At 54.6% G+C, this 20,940-nt stretch overlaps 1 protein-coding gene across 1 annotated transcript in view; it reads left to right on the forward strand.

The window, feature by feature from the left end:
* MID2 (midline 2) overlaps positions 1 to 11,242 on the forward strand; it is a 64,828-nt gene extending 53,586 nt beyond the window's left edge. The window contains exons 5-10 of the mRNA XM_005143576.3: positions 1,408 to 1,556; positions 1,958 to 2,085; positions 2,674 to 2,817; positions 4,931 to 5,092; positions 6,931 to 7,138; positions 8,261 to 11,242. Coding sequence (XP_005143633.1) covers positions 1,408 to 1,556; positions 1,958 to 2,085; positions 2,674 to 2,817; positions 4,931 to 5,092; positions 6,931 to 7,138; positions 8,261 to 8,663 — 1,194 coding nt within the window. The 3' untranslated portion in view covers positions 8,664 to 11,242. The remainder of the gene's footprint in view (positions 1 to 1,407; positions 1,557 to 1,957; positions 2,086 to 2,673; positions 2,818 to 4,930; positions 5,093 to 6,930; positions 7,139 to 8,260) is intronic.
* Positions 11,243 to 20,940: the final 9,698 nt, after the last annotated feature.

Consider the following 20,940-nt stretch of genomic DNA (forward strand, 5'->3'; position numbering starts at 1 on the left):
CAGCACCGTGGTGCCTGGCTGCAGTCCCTGTGCTGAGGGAGGTCAGGCACCTTCCCCATCACTCTTGACACCTCTGAGCAGCGAGGAGCCCCAGCCACAAGCACTGGGGAGCTTAAAAAGCTCCAAATACAGGAGATGGGAGGAAGCTCTGGGCACAGTGGCTGGTTTGAAGCGTTCCAGCTGCAGCTCTAGAAATGCTACTTTCCTGCTAAACTGGCACTTGGTTTTCCATTGTTCTGTGGTTTTTTTCCTGACAAGCAGCCCAATGGATGCATGGAGCAGCCTGATCATAGTGGCATGTGGTGCTGCAAAGAGTGGCCAGGGACGGGAGGCCTATGGAGGATGCAGGAGGAGGAGGCAGCTGGTCTGAAGAGCACTCTTCATGCGCAGCACGGATCCGGTGCTCAGGGCTCTGCAGGTGCTGGTGTCACAGCCCAGCCCAGTAACGCTGGCCTCTGGCCATGGCACCTGCAGCTCCTGCCCTCAGTCTTAGTGCATCCTGCTGCATTGCCTCCCGGCAGCTGGCAGAGAGTAGGCAGGGGCAGGGGCTCTGCCGCCTCTCCCCACCCCTCCCTCCACTGCAGTGGCACTGACCAGCACAAGGGATGTGTCTATGTGGAGCTCTGAGGCCTGGGGGACCCTCTTGGGCCAATTAGGAGCTCCAAGATTCGGGAATGGGGAAGGCTGTTCCCCTGCGGCATCCCACAGCAAGCTCTGCCCAGAGCTCATCCTCACCTGCAGCAACGGGCAGGCACAGCTCCCGGAGAACATCCCATGGCAGCTCCTCACTTGCTGCCCTGCAGTGCATTCTCCGTTCATACCCCCCTGGAGTACCATGCTCTGGAAGTCCAACAGGAAGCAAGAGCTCTGGGATGTGGTCCAGGAGCTGCTGTCACGGCAGCTCCATGAGGATTTAATGTGCACTGGTCCTGCCTTAAAAACAGGAAGTAGGAGATAATGTGAGGGCTGCAGAGGAGCAGCACAGCCACAGCGCACGGCTGCTGCCTCAGGATGCAGTCTGGGAATGCCATGGGTGGTCACATGGAGTAGAGGACCCAGTTCAGCTCTGTTGTGTGCTCACAGGATGAGTCCGGCTCGATGCTGGGTTGCCAGTGAGGGATGGGTGATGGAGTTCCTCTGGTTGGTGCCATGGGCACTTTCCTGGGGGACCATTTGAGCAGCGCCGGGGCTTTTGCCTGTGGCTTTCCCACCTGGAAGCAAGATTGAGCATAGGGAATGCATTGCTGCTGTCTGTCCCCAGAGCCTGTGGGGATGATTCTGTGCTGTTTCACTGTTTCTTGCCTCACTTAAGCAGCCCCTGGCCTGGGATGGGGTCTCCCCTCTGCTTTCCAGGCCATGTGTTGGCTTTTAAGCCCCTTTTTGAGCCCTGCTGTGCCCCCCTCACAGGTGATGAAACTGCGGAAGCTGGCCCAGCAGGTCGCCAACTGCCGGCAGTGCCTGGAGCGCTCCACGGTCCTCATCAACCAGGCAGAGCACATCATGAAGGAGAACGATCATGCACGGTTCCTGCAGACAGCCAGAAACGTAGCTGAGAGGTGGGATGTGGCTGGAGCTGTCCTTGCTGGCAGGGACATGCCTGGGGATGCTGCCCTGTGATGTTCCTGGTGCCCAGCCCTCAAAGGACAGAGGCTGCATGGCAGGTCCTCATGAAGCTGAACATCTCCTGTGGGAGCAAACATCATTCCAGGCAGGGAAGGGGTGGGAATGCTGATCTAGAGGGAGCTTGGAGGGTAGTTGGGGGTGGGACCCTCCAGGGATGAGCCCCCCACACACCTCTGTGGGATCTGTCCGCAGGCCAGGCCACCCTCCTGGGGCAGGAGCAGGGGTAGTAGGTACGAGCCAGTATCCCACAGCATCGCTGCTAATCCCCAGCCTCAGAGCTGCTGGGAGCATCCCGCACCCTGACATGTATTGATGGGCTCCTCTTTTCTTCCAGGGTCGCCATGGCAACCGCCTCCTCCCAAGTTCTGATACCAGATATCAATTTTAATGATGCCTTTGAAAACTTTGCTTTGGATTTTTCCAGAGAGAAGAAGCTGCTGGAGGGGCTGGATTACCTGACAGGTGAGCATGTACTGCATGGGAAAGGGGCTGTGGGTTCTCACTGGCAGCACTTACCTGGTTGACTGGGGCTGTGCTGCCACCAGGGCAGTGACACTTTTCTGCGTGTCCCCATCCACTCGTGCACTCTGCCTGTCCTGGAGGGTGGGAGAAGTCAGGAAACATGTCAAAAATGAAGATCTCTGTGACCCACGAGTTGGGTTGGGTTGGAGAGACCTTAAAGCTCATCCAGTTCCAATCACCTGCCACGGGCAGGGACACCTTCCACTAGAGCAGTTGCTCCAAGCCCCTGTGTCCAACCTGGCCTTGAACACTGCCAGGGATGGGGCAGCCACAGCTTCTCTGGGCACCCTGTGCCAGCGCCTCAGCACCCTCACAAGGAAGAGCTTCTGCCTAAGAGCTCATCTCAGTCTCCCCTGTTCTGGCAGGTTAAAGCCATTCCCCTTGTCCTGTCCCTACAGGCCCTTGTCCAAGGCCCCTCTGCAGGTCTCCTGTAGCCCCTTTGGGCGCTGAGAGCTGCTCTCAGGTCTGAGCTTGGGGTGCATTGGGAAAGCAGGACCTTACCAGGCTGTTGTCTGTGATCTCCCACAGCGCCGAATCCGCCATCAGTGCGGGAGGAGCTCTGCACGGCCTCCCATGACACCATCACTGTGCACTGGATGTCAGAGGATGAGTTCAGTGTCAGCTCCTACGAGCTGCAGTATACCATCTTCACCGGCCAGGCCAACTTCATCAGTAAGTGACGGCACCAGCGACGGGCGCCGCGCTGCGCTGCTCCGGGGAGGAGAGAGGTTCTTGGGGAGAATAGGCAGGTTAGAGGCTGGGAATGGGGGGAGGACACTGTGAGGGAGGGTCCGTGAGGTCTCTGCTCAAGGCTGGGGTCAGGGATGTAGGAGCCCCGGGCTGGGGCTGTTCTGCCCTGCGCTCAGTGCCTGCAGCCTCCGGCCCCTTGGACCACTCAGATCAGTGGAGGGTCTCCATCCGTCTTGGCTCCCAGATCCACACATCTCCCCCCTGACACCTTATGGGCAGGGCCTCTCCAGAGGCTGGTCACTGAGGTGATTTATCACCCCCAGAGCAGTACTGAGGCACATCTCCAGGTACCTTTTCCTGAAAGTAATCTGACAGAGCTCAACATTCTTCCACACCACCACAGGTCTGCTCAACAGAAATGGGACCTCCGGCTGGCGGGGGCTCTCGCTGGTGAGTCTGTGGACATAGTTGCTCACCCCACAAGCTTTGCATCTCCGAGGCTCTCCTGGCTGCAGGGGCTGACTTGGTGCTCATTCCCGGGAAGGTTTATCTGGGAAAAAGGCACAAGCTTATAGGGAAAGGGGGGTCCTGGGGTTTGCACAGAGGGGAGGGGGTACAAGAAGAGCTTAGCCGTGAAGCTGAGGACTGTTTCCCAGTGTCAGCAGCAGCAGCAGCAGTGGGTTCTTTCTTTGTGTGCCCAGTGGATCCTCAGGGTGTCAGAGGTACGTACGTGTTATGATTCACCCAAGGAAGCTGAGGCTGCCCCATCCCTGGCAGTGTTCAAGGCCAGGCTGGACAGGGCTTGGAGCAAGCTGCTCTAGTGGAAGATGTCCCTGCCCATGGCAGCGGGTTGGAACTGTCTGTGTTTTAAGGTCCCTCTCTGATTTCTTTTAATGCTGCCTTTTCCTGAAACTGGAGGGTGTTTGTGTTCTGGAGGAAAGTTGATCCATGGGCTGGGTTGTAGGAGAAAGTCCAGGGAAACTGCTTGTTTCATGCCAGAAAAAAAACAAAACATGGATGTTGTAATGGGAGAACAAAACCAGAGCTTCCAGCTTGTCCATCCTGAAGTACTTTGGAGGAGCCCAGAATCCTGGCAGCACGGCTCCTGAGAGGAGTTTTTATTCCTGGTTTTCCTTAGTAAGCACTTACCACTGTAGGAAGTGCTGACATGATGCTTCTGCATTGTGGACTTTGGGGGCTGCTGCCACTTTATCTCTCCAGTCCAGAGGGTGTCAGTGCTGGAGGCGCTGGGTCACAGCACAGGAAGGCTGTTAAGTGCACTCTAAAACATGCAGGAAGCTGCCAGAGAAAGTTCCTGCTTTTAGGAACTCCGATGCTCAGAGCTGGGTCACGCAGCCTGGCCAGCAGCTGCTGTCCTCAAGCTGGGGACAGGACGGGTCCATCCCTCTTGGTCCTGGCTTCAGACGTGGGAAGGTGGGAGTGATGGGAAGGGACAAGGACAGGGGCAGCTCTGGAAGGCAGCCCAGAGGGGCACCCATCAGCTGCCTTCGGTGGCTCTTTGTGCAAGGAGTGAAGAAAACATCAGTTATCATCTCAGAGGATAACATGAATAATGCATTGCCAGTTGACACAGCATAGTCAGGTCTGGTGATGAGAGCGTTTGAGCCCTGGCTGAACTCATGCATGAAGAGACTGGGGCAGGACATGAGGAGCTTCCCAGGAAAGGAAATACCTTTTAGAGGAGCACACAGTTGGCCTCCACGCTGTCTGTGGAGCCAGGAGCTTGATGGGAGTTGGACATTTGTACGGATGACAAAAGCTGCAGTAAAAAGGATTGGTTTTAAGCTCTGGCAAGGATGGGAGCTCTCAGTCTCCAGGGCTAAGCCCTTCTTGGTTGTTTGGGAAAGAAACCTGCCTGAGAGGCCAAATCATTCCCAGACTGTTGTCTCTCAGCCACCGCATTCTTTCTGATGAAGGGCTTAAAGCTGGTCCTTGCCTGTGGGATGATAGCACCTCTTCCTCTCTGGGAGGTATAAATCAGCCTGAGCGTTGTGCAGTCAGTCAGGTCTGGTTGGTCTTTGCACTCTGTCCTTTCCTGTGGATAAACCTTCACCCCCCCATGTCCTGTACCCAGGTCTCTACAACTCCATGGACAGCTGGATGATTGTCCCCAACATCAAGCAGAACCACTACACGGTCCACGGGCTCCAGAGCGGCACCCGCTACATCTTCCTTGTCAAGGCCATTAACCAGGCGGGCAGCCGGAACAGTGAACCTGCCCGGCTCAAGACGAACAGTACGTGTGGGTGCTCGCCTCGCCTCAGTGGGTGCTGCGGGAGCAGCTCCATGGTGCCCAGGTCCAGAGGGGCATGGCTGAGCACTTCCTGCTAGTGTGGTGGAGACCCAGGGTTCAATGGTCAAGTGTCCCATCTTGCTCCATGTGTCAGATCCTTCACGGCCTCCAGGCACAGCCTCCTGATCTGCTGGTACCCCACACAATGCCCAGGGCTCCCTGCCATCAGCTCTGCTCTGCCAGTGCCTGCAGGTCCCTTAGCAGCTGCGATGTTGGGGGACACTGAAGGTCCATCTTTCTGGTCACTGCCGCGGGTGTGGGGTTTATGTGATTCCCAGGGAAAGTGTTTCGGGAAACCTCAGAATTTCTGAGTGTTTGATTCAGCAATATGAATATGTATATAGAGAGAGAGTATTTGAGCAACTTGCTCTAGTGGAAGGTGTCCCTGCCCTTGGCAGGGGGTCGAAACTGGATGAGCTTTAAGGTCTCTCCCAACACAAATCAGGCTGGGGTTCCATGATGATTCCATATATCATTTCTCTCTTTGTATGAGGGCTCTTCTGGGGTGTTCGCTGCTCGTCACTGGGGTCATGTCGACTGAAGGTGTAACCCCTTCATGCTACATCCCCAGCACCTCTCAGTGGCTGTTTCTCCTCCCCCTTCATGTTTGTTGTTCTATGGCAAAGGGTTTCCTCTTTTCCCTGTGGGTAGTAGGAGGTAATGCAGGCTCCTCTGCTGCTGTCACCTCACAGGAAGTGTCAGCAGCTCGACAGGGAGAAGGGCCAATTATCACATTTCACAGCCCTCTTTCTGCTCCTGAAGGGATATTTGGAGAGATCCCTTCATCACCAGAAGGTCAGTGTCAGGACATATTGATTTCTGCAGTGTTAGTGCTGTCAGCACTGGGGCTTAATCTGTGTTCCTGAACAGAAGACCGTGGGAGAACAGTTCTGGTTTAGTGACAGAGAGAAACCTTCCTTCGCAGAGCCTGGTCCTGAGTCAGTCTTATTTATTAGCAGGTGTCCAAAAGGGAATGAAAGTGCCAGAATACCAGGACAGACCCAGCTCTGGTAGTAAATAAAGCTCAGGGAAGGCGGTTTCTATGGTTCTTTCCTTGGCCGTGGCAGGGGACCTGCGGGTGCAGGTTAGGGAAAACCATAGCAGTGCATGCTTTGCAGGCATTGCTGGAGTCTTTGAGACCCTCAGGAGGGTTTGATCAGCACCGGCTGGTGTCAGTTAGGAAGCAGTTTGGCTGCCTGTGTGCTGGTAAGGTCAAAGAGGTGTTGCAGCAGTTGGGTTTCAAGCCAGCACTGCAGACCTGCAGAATGCATCGAGTTGGATGCTGTAAGTGTGCAGGAAGGCCCCAGGCTCCACCTCTCACCCAGTCTCCCTCAACACAGGCAGGACCTGTGTTCACTTCCAGGCTGCCTTCTCCTAGTGCTGACACCTTGTTTGGCAGCAGAGGAGCACCAAAAACCTCGGGCTGTGCTGCCTGTGACAGGCAATAGGTCAGCTGCTGGTGACAGCCTGGGTCAGCTGCTGGTGGAGACGTGCTCGATGCTGCAGTTCTGCTGCTGTGAGTGGTACTGTTATTCCTGACCTCAGGGTCTGTCCTCCCATCCCTGTGCTTGTGCAGCTCTCATTACTGCTAATAGAGCTAATTCCTGAATGGTCAGGAATTCAGGCTGCCCACCCGGCCTCAGTTTGGCTCACAGTGCATCCCAATGGCCACTGCCATTACCTGGCATCATCCTCCCATCTCAGCCACATTTTACATCACTGACAGAGGACAAAAGTTGCTGACAAACATGAATCCTAATCTGCATGACTCCTACTAACAGGTCAGCCTTTCAAGCTGGACCCCAAGATGGCCCACAAGAAGTTGAAGATCTCCAATGATGGGCTGCAGATGGAGAAGGACGAGAGCTCCTTGAAGAAGAGCCACACACCCGAGAGGTTCAGCGGGACAGGATGCTATGGAGCAGCGGGAAACGTCTTCATTGACAGCGGCTGTCACTACTGGGAGGTGGTGGTGGGATCCTCAACCTGGTAGGCACCACCCTTGTCCTCCCTCCCTTCCTCTTCAGGAGGCCCTCAGGCTTCCCTAAAGACATGTGGGAGACATAAGGGTTAAACACCCAGGGCTTGGCAGAGCTGCTTGTGGGCATGGAGGCTGCTGAGACCTTAAATCTGGTGGCTGTGGCTGTCAAGAGGTTGATGAGTTTCTCCTCTCTGCTGGAAGCCTTTGGCTCCAGCCCAGTGAGGCTGCAAGGTAAAGCTTCTATCTCCATTGCCCTCCCTGACCCTGAGCAGCGGGTCCCCCTGCTTGTTGGGATACACATCTCTGCCCAGTGATGGCAGAGGGGCACAGCCTAACTCGCTGCTTGCTCTGCATCACCCTGTGCTGCTGCATGGCTCTGCCCCAGGGAGACTGCCTCCATAGCCCTAACCTCAGCTGCTCGCTCCCAACTGTGGCATGGAGCACCCCCAGCACCTCACTGCTGCATCCCCCAGCCCAGGCTGCCCTCAGGCCCCAGCCCCATGGTGTGTCCCGGATGCACATTAATGTAGCCTTCAGTGAAAAGCATTTTCCGACTTCAGCAGCTTGGTTTGTGAGCTGTTTCTCAAGGAATAATTGTGTCTAAACTGCTGCTTAGAAATGGACCCGTTCCAGGCATTGTTTTGCTGGTGACTGGATCCTGTGAGGCCTTCAGAGGAGGAAGGAGCTTTCCAATACCTTGCAGCTCCGGGGCTCTGCGGAGGGCACATGCTGGTGCAGCCGATGGCATCAGCTGAGCCTGGAGTCCTGTGTCCTGGGGATGCTCATGGCAGGGATGCTTGGATCAAAGGCAGAGAAGGACCTGCAGCTCTCAGGGGCTCCAGTGCCACCTTCTGTCCCCTGGGGCACCAGGCACAGCGGGGGGGTGCAGGTTTCACCGTGGGCTGGCAGCTCTGCTCCATGGTGGCACAAGGAACAGAGCAGGGGGTCAAACTTGTCTAGATATGTCACTGCTGCCTCTCACCCCTTTTCATCCCATAAAGCTACTGTTGTGCTGCTTCCACAGGAGGAAAAGCCTTATAAAGCAGCCATAAGGGAGGCAGCAGCAGCAGTGTCAGGGCTGGACTTTGTCCTTGAGGCTATGGCTAATCCAACCCTCTCCTCCCCGGCAGGTATGCCATTGGTGTGGCGTACAAGTCAGCCCCCAAGAACGAGTGGATTGGGAAGAACTCTTCGTCATGGGTCTTCTCCCGCTGCAACAACAACTTCATGGTGAGGCACAATAACAAGGAGATGCTGGTGGAGGTGCACCCGCAGATGAAGCGCCTTGGCGTCCTCCTGGATTACGACAACAATGCGCTCTCCTTCTATGACCCGGCCAACTCTCTGCACCTCCACACCTTTGAAGTCTCCTTCATCCTGCCCGTGTGCCCGACCTTCACCATCTGGAACAAGTCCCTGATGATTCTCTCGGGTCTGCCTGCCCCGGACTTCATCGATTACCCAGAGCAGCAGGAGTGTAACTGCAGGCCCCAGGAGTCCCCATACGTATCAGGGATGAAAGCCTGTCACTAGGCTGCCCTGTCCTGCCCGCAGCGCTGGCAGTGCTGGTGATGCCAGTGGTCAGATCCTGCTCCTACAGGCCAGCACCTCCCACACGCAGCTCGATGAATCCGTTTTAAGGGGAAAGAGGAAGAACCACTGCCCACTACAAACCAAACTGCTCGTGGTGAGCTCCACCTGCGTCTTCCCAGGCAGATTGTCACCCAATGGCTTCTCCTCTCCTGGGGGTTGGAAAGGCTGGGGTGGGTTGTCAAGTGACATTCTGAGGTGCTGCAGTGGTCGAGGGGGACAGCTCATGTGTCTGCAAGGCCCAGGTTGGAGCAGCAGGGGTTTGCGCCCTGGAGCCCAATGGTAGCTTGTCTCAAGAGCCAGGCAGGACCCGAGCATTGCTCTCTGGGGAGGATTTTCTGTTTGGCTGGTGTTGGGCAGCGTCTGTGGCGTGGTGGTCAAATGTACGGCCCCCTCATGCTTGGGGAGCAGTATGGTGGTGGCGTGGTCATGGTGGTGATGAGCTGGATTGTGGTGATGCACTGGATGGTGATGAGTGGAGTCAGGGACCCCCCTTGGGGAGCACGCTGAGAGCACATTGCCCCCAGCACAGAGGTTTGACAGATGCCCCTTCCCAGCACAGGGTCTGGCCCTGCCATGTGCTGCTCTATGTGAACCTCCATGAGGTTCATGTGTGGTATCCATGCAGAAAAAACACATTGCCTCATGCTGAGTAGATGTTCACATCCTGCCCAGAGACCATCTCTATGCTCTGTGACCCCAAATCGCAGTTTATGACCCCAAATCTTGTCTCTTGGTCTGTTCTCGGCCATGGTGTTAGTGTGGAACCATCCTGTTCACCCTGTGGCAAAGGACTGATTCTGTTCCAGGGGCTCTAGCCTCCCCTGGTTACTGGGAGTACTTTGGCTGCCAGCAGTGCTCCCAGTCACCACAAGCACCAAGTCCTGTGGCCAAGCTTCCATTCCCACATTTGTTTAAAAGCCAGGAGGAGCTGGGCCAGGCACATGGGGTCAAAGAGTCAGTGTGGGTACCTGCAGCCAGGATCCATGATGTGATTTGGGGTGTGTGATGTCCATGTTGCACGCACAGCAGCAGATGCCAGGGGAAGAGGTCAGGTAGCATGAGCAGCCAGAGCCAGGCTGGTGCTTGAGCTTTGGTCTGTGGTGTTAGAAAACCCAGTTTTCTCCTCTGGATATGGCTGCCTCGGTGGCAGTTCATGGGGTCAGCCAGTCTGAGACCTCCAAGCCCTGCCGGCCTTTCCTTTTCCTGGACCCGGCAGATGAGGATCTACCTCAGAGCACAGCCCTGGGTGGGGGTCCCAGCTCCAATGGGGCAGCAGCACTTCGGAGCTTGTCCCCTACTAGCTGGGACAGGCTGGTTGATGTGGTTGGAGCCAGTTACCCCTGCCCAGGAGCGGGTGCACCCCCGGTGCCCTGGCTGGGGGAGCACATGGCACAAAGCCTGGTGCTGACAGCTGACAGGAGGCCGCTTTGTCCAGGGTCAGTGTGTGTGAAGAGCCTGTTTCCCAGCACAGCACCCACTGCTGATGGTTTTGCTGACAGGCTGTAGGGAGAGAGCTGTGGGATGGGACCTGGCCCCAGCACTGCCATGTTCCTTCTGACCCAGGCTGCCTTCCAAGGCGCATCCCTCCTGCATGGATGGAGCAGTTCCATGTGCTTCCCTCAGATGCAGCTGGGTCATGCTGCATGCTCCCCATGGCTGAGCACACACACAGAGTTCATGGTAAGAGGATAAGTTGCCCTTTTCAGTTGGATGTTTTTCAGACACACGGGGCCGTTGTGCAAGTCTGTTCCCTGTGTGCTGATCCCACACGGGGCTGCTCTTAACATGGCAACCTCAAGCAAATGCCCAAGCACTGGAGATGGATTTTAGCATTTGCAATCAGGTGCCGAGCTTGGCCCTTGCATCCTTTGACTGGCTGGTTGCTGGAGGACTCAGCGTGCCCAGTAACTCAGAGCACACGAGCCATTAATGTGATGTTTTGCACCTGATGAAATTGCACTAATCGTGGTGGGGTTCCCCCTGCCTTCACACATGGCTCACAGGGGACAGAGCAGGGGGTTCGCACCGGGCAGGGGATGGAGCGGGGGGCTCACACCATGAGCACACAGCTCTGGGGCTCACCCACAGTGTCCTCTCCAAGTCTTGGAGCCACAAAACCCACATGGGTGTCACCAGAGGGTGAGTGAGTGGCCCCGTCCCTGGTCCCCACTCTGATGATGCTCCCCAGGTGCTGCCCCCGGCCCATGAGCGCCCATGGTTCTGGTGCTGTGGGCCGGGGGTATGAGTGAACCCATTCCCCACATGGACACGGGTGGGGACCTGGGACTGCTGGGTGCTCCTCTGCTCCTGGTGACACCATGGTGTGCACTTGGGCTGTGGTGAGCTCCCGGCTCCCATCAGCCTCCCCTTACCATCTGTACCATTCCTGTTCTGCTTTGATTTGGGGGAGGGTTGTTCTTAAGTTACAGTTTTTCCCCTTTTCTGTTGGTTGTTATTTTTTTGCAACTTCTTTGTTAATGTGTACATATATATATATAAAATATAATATAATATATATATGTTACTGGCTCTGTGTGTGTGTGGCAGAGGTGGTGTGGTGCACAATGTCCTTGGGATGCTCTCCGTGGCAGCGATGAGTTCTCCAGACCCCTGACAAAACGCATCCCCCAAGCCACAGGGTTCCCGAGTCATGGGCACAGCAACAAACCAGCGGCACAAACAAAAAGGCCTTTACCTGACACACGGACAGGGCTGGCCCAGAGGCCGTGGAAAGCAGAGCGGGCACCACATGGGGCTCAGCAGGAGTCTGGAGGGGTTTGCTGCTACAGGTCATGTTCATGCAGGAGGACCTGACACACGTGTGGCTGTGTATCCACAAGAGCAGGGAGTATGTGGTGCCTGGTGCCATCCAACAGCAGCAGTTCTTGTCATGTAAGAGCCTGTGGGGTGGCAGGTCATGGGATGCTGAAGCCCCATCCAAAAGCCCATCCACACAAATACTAGTCCCCTGCTGTCATTTGCACTGTCTCCCTGCCCCAGTGCTCATCCTTGGCTGTGAATCTCTCATCCCATTCCGGCTGCCCTTTGCTGGAGGTGAGGGATCAGTGTGTAGAGCGTAGGACCTGCTTGGCCAAGGAGGAAGTGAACACATAGGCCTAGGGGAGCCAGAGCTCATCTTCGAGCAGAAATGCCTGAAGTATTTATGAAGTAGATCCCATCCGGTGCCCACTGGCAACATAGTATTAAATATTTCTTGCTTTATTCCTTTGCTCTGGGCTTTTTCTTGTTAAACATTAACCACCAACACTTGGAACCTGGCCTTGAGCCTGAGAAGCTGATTTCTGTATGGGAACAAGTGGTCAATGGCATTTGCATTGCCCCAGAGCTCGGCTCTCGCTGCTGGTGTTGCTGACAAACACAACTGTGATGAGCTGCTTGGTCACTGGAGCAGAGCAGTTCTGCAGCAGCGGCTGCAGAAGGCAGTGTGAGAAGGCTTCTAGGGCCATCTTGGGACTTGGGCAGCTCCAGCTCTCATTGCTTCTGACCCATTCATCAGGTTTTCTTCATAGGACATCACTAGTCACAGGGAATGCCAAACACCCACACTGATGCTATGGTGAGTTGGGCACCAGCCAGCCGTTGTCCCCACTGCAGATGAGCACAAGAACCAGGACAGTGTTTGATGAACCACTTGCTAAAGAGCCACTAAAGCTCATCTGTCATTAAATGTCACCTGTGGCAACCACATTGGTCTCCCATCCTCGTGGTCATGGGCAGCCTGGATCTCCTGCTCCAGGGGAGAGGATTAATGTGTCCTCCTGGAGTGGGTGTCTCTGTGGCATTGTGGATGGTGTTCATGGGCCTGTTCTGCTCTCCCCAGAGGAGGAGAGAGGCTGAGAAGCACAGCCGGTGTCTGTCTGTGCCATCCCCACGAGGAGCCTGCCAGGGAAGCTGAGCAGCCATCTGCCCACAGCGGCAGGAGCTAGCAGCCTGCTCCAGCATGGATTCTGCTGCAGTGCTTCAGGGTTCGTTCCCACATATTAGTGTGGCTCCCAGACATCTCTGAGCTGGACGCCTTGGTTGTGGGGCTTCCTGCAAACTCTGCATGGCCACTTCCACCCACAAGAAACTCCTCTTCCCCCCGCACTCATCCTGCACTGAGTCCAAGAACAGTGTTTCAAAGCCTTCCTCCCGAACTCAAGGTTTGGGCACAAGCCTTCCTTCTCAGGAAGGAATAGCAACTCCAGAATGGTGGAGGAAGGAGCTCCTCAAGCTATGACCCATTTGTGGACTTCAGGGCACAAGGCGATGGAGAGGCCAAGAGCTTCCAGAGAGGACCTGCAGTGAGGAGAGCCAGGGATCCTCCTGTACACGGATGTGGTCCAGGACACACTGGTCCTCCCATTCTACTCGATTGGCTGCAGATGGGGATCACAGCTCTGGGGGATCAGATGGGACTGGGCATTGCTGTGAGTAAACTGGGCACTTGCCTTTGCATGAGCCTCAGCCCTGCACAGGGTGAGGTGAACCCAGATGTGTTCAGCGCTGGGAACTGTGGAAAAGCAACCGCAGCTTCGGGAAGCACAGTCCTGGAGCTGCTGTCAGTCACATCCTGCCCACTGAATGAAGGGAAACTCCATACCATCACTCCGGAGACGGCTTTATTGTCCATGTAATGACTGCTAATCAGGGAAATGGGACGTGTCTGAGAGGGACTGCCTGCTCTACTCCAAGCTGCTCACAGCCCAACTCCATCAGCCTGACCCTGAATCTGCATCTCCGGGATAAACCATGGGACCAGTGCATGGTCCTGGGGGATGCAGAGCATCAGGGCACAGGATGGGAGAGCAGGAGGCTCATTCCTGCTGAGGCTGCACTGCGAGGCTGGCACACAGGCTTCTTGGAGCCAGGCAGGGGCAATTGGAAGGGTTGGAAGGATATAGGGCAAAAGGAGAGGAGCTGGTAAAGGGTCACCTTGAGATGCTGCCCAGACAGTATGTAGCAGTGTCTCCTCTAGTGTCTTCTGGCTGCTCACAGCGTCTCTGTCATGGGACCCTCCTTCCTCCTGCGTAACCTTTCAGCCATGATCCCAAAGATGAGCACAGCCAGCCCCAGCACAGGGATGCTCCATTCGGCCCCAAGGTGCTCCATTCAGCCTCAGCACAGGGATGTTCCATTCAGCCTCAGCACAGGGATGTTCCATTCAGCTCTGGCACAAGGCTCCATTCATCCCCCTCAGAGATGCTTCAGGGATGCTCCAGGGATGCTCCTGGTCACAGAGATGCCCCATTCAGCCCCCTATGCATGCTGGGTATGGGGCAGGGCTCTCTTGCATTTTCTGGAAGCCAAAGGAAGCTTTCTTTGCCTGTACAATGGATGTAATTTACCTGTACAAGGAATGTCACTGTGTTTTTAGGAAACAGCTGGTGTGAGCCAGGGAGTAGGAAGGAGCTTTTCCCTCTTTCTTCTTGCTCTATTTGGTGCCTTTCTCCATTAACCTCTGCTTTCTAGGAAACTGTCTCTCATTGATGGGCACCTGTGAAAGTCAATTTAAACCATTACTGACATGGCAGCTGCTTCACAGAGAGAGAGACTTTGCTGAGCAGATGAGATGAGCTCTGGCACTGCTTTCCAGGAATGTGCTTTTGAACACACGACTCCAATGTCTCTGGTGCCACAAATCAAACTGGAAACCACTTCCTCGCGTCATCCGGGGGTGCAGCATCAGTCTGTGAGTGAGGGGAATGCCTCAGGAGGGCAGAGGCACATTTTGGGGTGGATCTTGGCTTTTTGGGTTTTCATTTCATGTTTTTTAGTGAAACAGGAATCTCAAAGTAACTCCCTTGCCGGAGCTCAGAAACGCCTCTGACTTCACAGGGCTTCAGCCCTTCCCTGGGAGGCTGCAAAGCAAAGAGGACAAACTGCTATTTTTAGACACCAAGTGACATAAAGAAGCTGCCTCATCTGTTCCTGCTACCAACAGCAATGTCTGGCAGTGCGATGTGGTAATCCTGGCCTGGTGTGTGGAGTTGCAGCCCCTCCATCCATGGATGCAAATCCCTTTAACCAGCGAATTCAGACCAGGCAGAAAAAAACCCTCACCAGTTTAATAAAGGGACAGGAGAGAACATGACAATCCCCGGTCTGCCGGGGGCAGGGGGTTTAGAGTTGTCTGTGCTATGTGGTCTGAACTGGCCCCACATCAGTCCTCCTTAATGGAACTCTGAGACTTTAAACACTCACCTGCGGTGTCAGCCCCTGGAATTGACTGTTCCTGGTCATCAACACAGCAAAACATCGCTTAAGGTGTTGCTCTTGGTCTGGTGATGGACAAACCTGCAGGGAGAGCAGAGAGCCTTTACCTGGGTTTTAGAGGGTGTGTGGAGGTGGAGATATACAGAGGTTACCACCACTGTGCAGACAGCGCTGCAGGACCCAGCTGCTGCCATGGACATCACAGCCAGGGAGCATCACCACCTGATCCAATGGAAGGAGCTGCTGGATGCTTATCATTTGCTAGAGCACAAACAGGATGTTAAGGATCAGCCAGAAGCACCAGCCCAAAGGGCAAGCAGACACCAGTGCAGATCCAGCCATTCAGAGGGACCTGCAAAACCCTGGCTCATCTCCTGGGAATGCCACATCAGGACTCCCGCAGCATCCTCCCTGCTCCAGAGCAGGTCTTTGGCCAAGGCAGAAGCATAGAGGCTGTTAAATGGAAATGAGTTCAGTTCTCCATGGCAACAAGTAAGAAGTGGGTCAGTGGCGTGATGCAGGGATGCTTGTAAAGTGAGCACAGAGCCAGAAAAGCACAGAGATCCCTGGGATGAGAATGAGCCCTGGATACCCAGCTCCCCAAGGGACACACAGCACAGCCAGGTACCCTGGCCCTGCCCAACCTCCAGGGATGGTAGTGCCCAGCTCACAGGGAGAGCACAAGGGTGTCAGCTTCCCTGGGTGCTCCTGTGTGCACCCCAAAAGCCCCAAGTGGAGGCTCTGCCCAACCTCCAAGGCACAGCTCCTGAGCACAGCAATCCCTCCATCCCTGGCCATGGTCTTCTGCCTGACTTCTTAGAAATGTGCCACATAAATCCATCCTTCCCCTGGTTCCTCAACCACGCTGAGCCAAACGCCCACTCTATGTGTGGTCCCTGCTTTCCTGCTGCTCCTGGTTTGGATTTGGCTCTTTTTGATTCACAAAAACCAGCAGATGACTTGTGTTGCCAGGGTTCTCTGCAGTGGCCTCACTACACTCACTCGGCAGCATCTCACTGCCTGTAATCAGTAGGATGCAGCAGTGCTGAGCTGGGATCCAGGCAGCACAGCCCCTGTTGCTGCCCTGGGTGCTCTGGTGCAGGTTTCAGCATCATCCCGTGGGATACCTTTTCAAAGACAATGCTTCACTGATCACCTGCAACTACAGCCCAGCCCTGAGCTGTCAGTGATCTGAAGGGATAAAGCCCTGGAATGGTGGGACCAGCAGTGCAGAGCATAGCTCACCCTGCCCTGCCCAACTCAGGTACAGCATGAGCACAGACACATTTTATTATCAGCTGCAAGCTCTGAGCTGGGTGACAGACTTACCTGCAGAGCTCCTGCAGGCCTGTCAGAGCGGTGAGTTCAGGTGCCATGCTGATTAGCAGTTATGGGGAAGCATCACAGCTTTTGGCCAGTTCCATGTTTCAGATGACACTTGGGTTCATGTACCACAGACATGGCAGTCATTTCTCAGAGCTTTGACCTTCACAGAACCATGAACTACCAGACCGGTTTGGGTTGGAATGGACCTTAAATACCACCCAGCTCCAACCCCCTGCCATGGGCAGGAACACCTTCCACTAGAGCAGGTTGTTCCAGCCCTGTTCAGCCTGGCCTTGGTCCCCCTCTATCATGTGTTTTTCCAGACTCAAACTGCCCTTGTCATTCAAAGCCCTCTGTTCTTAGCTCCCAGCTGGCTCAGGATGTGACCTTGATGTGAATGACTTCTCTCGAGTAGCATCTTCATTTATAAAATGGGCTTCTTAATCCTGCTGTACCTGGTAATGAATTAAACACACTCTTAACATTTACACAGCACCTTGAGAACAGAGGAGCACTGTTGATGGCAGAATTACAGTGTTATTTCAGCTCGGCAGCACAAGACGCCTGTGCAAACACAAGCAGCATCCTCCAAGACAGCCACAGCAACCTTGTGTCTTCATCCTGTCCCTCGCTGGAGCTGGAGCCCCTCCGGACCCACACTGAAACACAGCAGCCCTAGCAGCAGACCCCCAGAGGAAAGCCTGTCCCTGCAAGCTGGCTCTTCTGCAGGCACTGCTCTGTTTTACAGCCCCAGTGAGCTCTGCCCATCGCAGCCAGGCTGGCCCAGCAGCCCCATGTCTCAGCCAAGCCCCAGCATTGCTCTTCACAGCCCCCTCACACCCGGTTCACCACCACAAAGATCCAAGAAGGCAGGTATGGGAAGGGGCTGGGGACAGGGCAAGCCTGGGATGCTACTTTACCACATCCCTGCGCTGGAGAGGCAGCGCTGGCATCATGTGGGGCTGGTTAATGGGATGGGAGCCTTTCTGCCAAGTGTTCCTGACTCCAGCGGCACCGCCCCCGAGGCTAGCAGCTGCCCAGCCCAGCACGCCAGCAAAGGAATGTGCAATTGAATCACCAGGGCTGGTGACAGATTGTCTGACAGCTGTCAGGGAGTGAGGCCACAGCTCTGGAATGCTTTATCAGCGTGGAATCCATTTGCAAGTGCTCTAATTACCTTCCTAATTGCCATTGTGATGAGGGACCCGCGGCTGCTCACCTAGCGCAGGGCACCCTAAGCAGTGATTGACCAGTGCAAGGGCTCAGAAGGTGGACAAGCCTGGATCTGAGATAGAAAGGAGCTGGTGGTGACAGGAATCTTTTCCTCCCAGTTCTGGGCTCTGTCGAACAGCCCTTCAGAAACTTAAGCATTGTTATAAGAGATACAGGTTTCTGCCCCCATCACTCCCACAGAAGCTCTCCCGCCCTGATGGGCAAAAACTAACCTCTTATTTCCAACCACATTGTCATCTTCTGGCAGGTTACACTCTTTGTTATGAGGACAGCAAGTGAGCTCCCTCCTAACTCCTCCTCAGTGCGTTGACAGACCGTGCCCAGGGCTCACCCAGATCCACTGGGAGAAGGATGAAGGCCTCAGGATACCCTGCCAGGATCCTTTCCCGTAGTGCTGCAGGTTGGTGTGGGTTGAGTGCAGCTTTGCAGCCTCAAACCAACCTGTCTACAAGGGGAACAATGGGTCAGATGAATCTCTGAGCCTTGGACACTGCTGGGGGGTCTGACATAGGAGGTGGTCAGAGATTATAGTTTTGGTTCCAGTTTTCCTGCTGTGTCTGTCTCTCTCCACGGATGCCTCTTGCCTTGGTGTGAGGGGTCGAACAGCTCCATCTCCACCAGTGCTGGGTCAGTGCTGGATGCTGCTTGCTGGGATCCCAGGGGTGGGCAGGGAGCAGGGACAAGAACCCTGGGCAGGGAAGATGGCCTTTCCCATTTACCTAGGCTTTCCTTCCAGAGTGTTTCTTCTTCCCTCCCATTTCAGGGCTTGGAGGAGGCACAGTTTAAGAGCATCCCAGTGCTTCCAGCTCCCTCCACTTGACAAAGCAGCAAGACACAGAGAGGGGAAAATGTAAGAGTGCATCCAGATCAACTCATTTCTTCAAATTTGACATAAACTAGGGCCTTAAAATATTCCTGGGCACAATAGGGAGAGTCTTGGGAGGCTTCACCTTAATCCATGTTTAATTTCCACTTAAGAAAATGTCACTGAGGATGTTTAATAAGAATTAATTCTGGGCTTTGTAGAGTCACTTCCAATTAAACAGCCTCAGTGTTTCTGGACTCCTCAGACACCAAAGCACATTGGAACTTGACGCCCATTCATCAGCTCCAGCCTCCACTCAGCCTCAGGCACTGTCATCGAGGGGTGATGGGTGAGGAGCTGCAGCTCCTGCCCTGGCTCTGCTGCTGCTCCACGGGGAGTGCACCAGGCTCTGGCTCAGCACAGGGATAACTTTAGCCATCACATCCAGGCTGACAGTGAGGGGCTGCTGTGGTCACCTATGGAGGATCTGTAGCCAGGGATGCTCCAGCCCCTCTGCACCCCCTGGCTTGGATCTCCCCACTGGATCCCTCTTCAAACATCCCTTCCTCTGGCTGGTTCTGCACTAAGCCACACAGGCCTCTGTCATCGAGCAAAGAGTGAAGCCTACAAGTGTGTTGTGTGTTATTTATGCTCCTCTGGATCGTGTGTGAGCAGGAGCGCTGCAGTTTTAAAGGCTTTTAAAATCAGTTAAAGATTTAGATTTCTCTGTTGGTGACATTTGCAGCTCGCTGTTGCTAAACACTCAAGTACAGCTCATTTGCAGACATTAACAAACACATCAGGGGAATCTGGAGCAGTAACAGAGTGTGGCAAATCTCCTGTTATTTATAATACTTGGTGTCTGGGTATCACTAAGCCAAGGGCTGTTAGCCTGCAGCTGGAGTATCTATCTTCCTTAAATAGAGCACAGGAGCTGCAGTTGGCCTCGTTTGCTGTGCACATGTTGTGGAAGCAGCATCCATCCCATGTCTCTCCAGGCACCAGTAGGAAAGGGTAAAAATCACAGAACCACAGACTGGTTTGTGTTGAAGGGACCTTAAAGCTCTTCCAGCTCCAAACCCTGCCAAAGACGGAGACACCTTCCACTGGAGCAGATTGCTCCAAGCCCCTGTGTTCAACCTGGCCTTGAACACTGCAGGGATGGGGCAGCCACAGCTTCTCTGGGCACCCTGTGCCAGCGCCTCAGCACCCTCACAGGGAAGAGCTTCTGACTAAGAGCTCATCTCAGTCTCCCCTGTTCTGGCAGCTTAAAGCCATTCCCATTGTCCTGTTCCTACAGGCTCTTGTCTAAAGCCCCTCTCCAGGTTTCTTGTAGCCCCTTTAGGCACTGGATGGAGCTGCTCTAAGGTCTCCCTTAAGGAGCTTTCTCTTCTCCAGGCTGAACCAGCCCAGCTCTCTCAACCTGATTCCATAGGAGATAAATCCTTATGGGGAGAGAGACATTTTCACTCTCCAGCAGCAGCAGCAAGGTGCTGTATCACCATCCAGGTGGCTTTCAGTGACACAGGGATTAGCAGCAGACTGTGTAAGACCCTGTAGAAAGTGTGATGGGACCCTGGACCTGACTTAGAAAGCAAACATCTCCTCTGGTTGCTGGTGAAGGCAGGACAGAGCCCTACAAACCAGTACTGCCATTAACCAGGTTTCCCAGGACACCACAGGCACAGGGGGCTCTTTGGGCCTACTCCACGACTGGCAGAGGTGGGGAATCATTCCCAGCCCACCCATGCTTGGCCCCAAGGCTCATTCACACCCGTCAAGCCCCAGCTTTCCTCATCTGACAGCATCACCCTGAGAGGGGTGTGCTGAGGCTTGGAGCTGAGCTCATCACAGAGAGGGATGGACAGAGCAGCCCTGGAGCCTCTGGTCCTGCCCCAGGGCTGGATCCGATTGCAGCGATGTGCCACGAGCCTCTGCCCACTAGCAACCAAACCAAAGCAGCTCACTTTAGAGCGACTGAGGAGACACAGAGCGTCACTTATTTCCTCTAATTAATGGCCAAGCTTGAGCAGGGCTGGGTTTTACCCAGTAATTCAGACATGAGAGACTCCATAATCACCCCCAACACATGAGAGAGTCAGTCCCCTATAAAGAGCTTTGAATGAAGATCTTTGATGCACTAGTTACACAGGAGGCAATGAATTACTTGCTGTGTTTAAGACAGCCACATCATTTATTGAGCTCTGGCAATTAGGCCTTTCCAGTCTATTGGAGACGAACCGAAGCAGACATGATTCAGAGCCCTGTGCTTCCGGCAGCCCTGGCGTGGCACACAGTGAGCCACCGTCTGCCCGAGTTACAGCTCCTGTTGCCCCAGTGTCATACATTATTAATCAGCCACAGTTCAGGAGATCCAAAGTGATGGTGGCTTTAATTAGATGGGTCTCTTTTTAATCTCCAGCATGCACAGCGCTAATAGGAGTGTAAGAGGGAGGGTGTGCTCTGGAACACCATCCCCTCCTCCTTCCTCACACCCAGCTGAAGTCTGTAGGTTGCCATTAAGATCCATACACATGATGGCTCAGCTGTGCACCACCCCTTGTACCTCCTGCGCCAGCAGCAAGAGCTCATCAGAACCATTCTGAACAGGTAAAACTAAGGCTACTGGAGAAAAGA

The sequence above is a fragment of the Melopsittacus undulatus genome, chromosome 6, assembly GCF_012275295.1.
Source record: "Melopsittacus undulatus isolate bMelUnd1 chromosome 6, bMelUnd1.mat.Z, whole genome shotgun sequence".
In the NCBI taxonomy this organism is placed as follows: domain Eukaryota; kingdom Metazoa; phylum Chordata; class Aves; order Psittaciformes; family Psittaculidae; genus Melopsittacus; species Melopsittacus undulatus.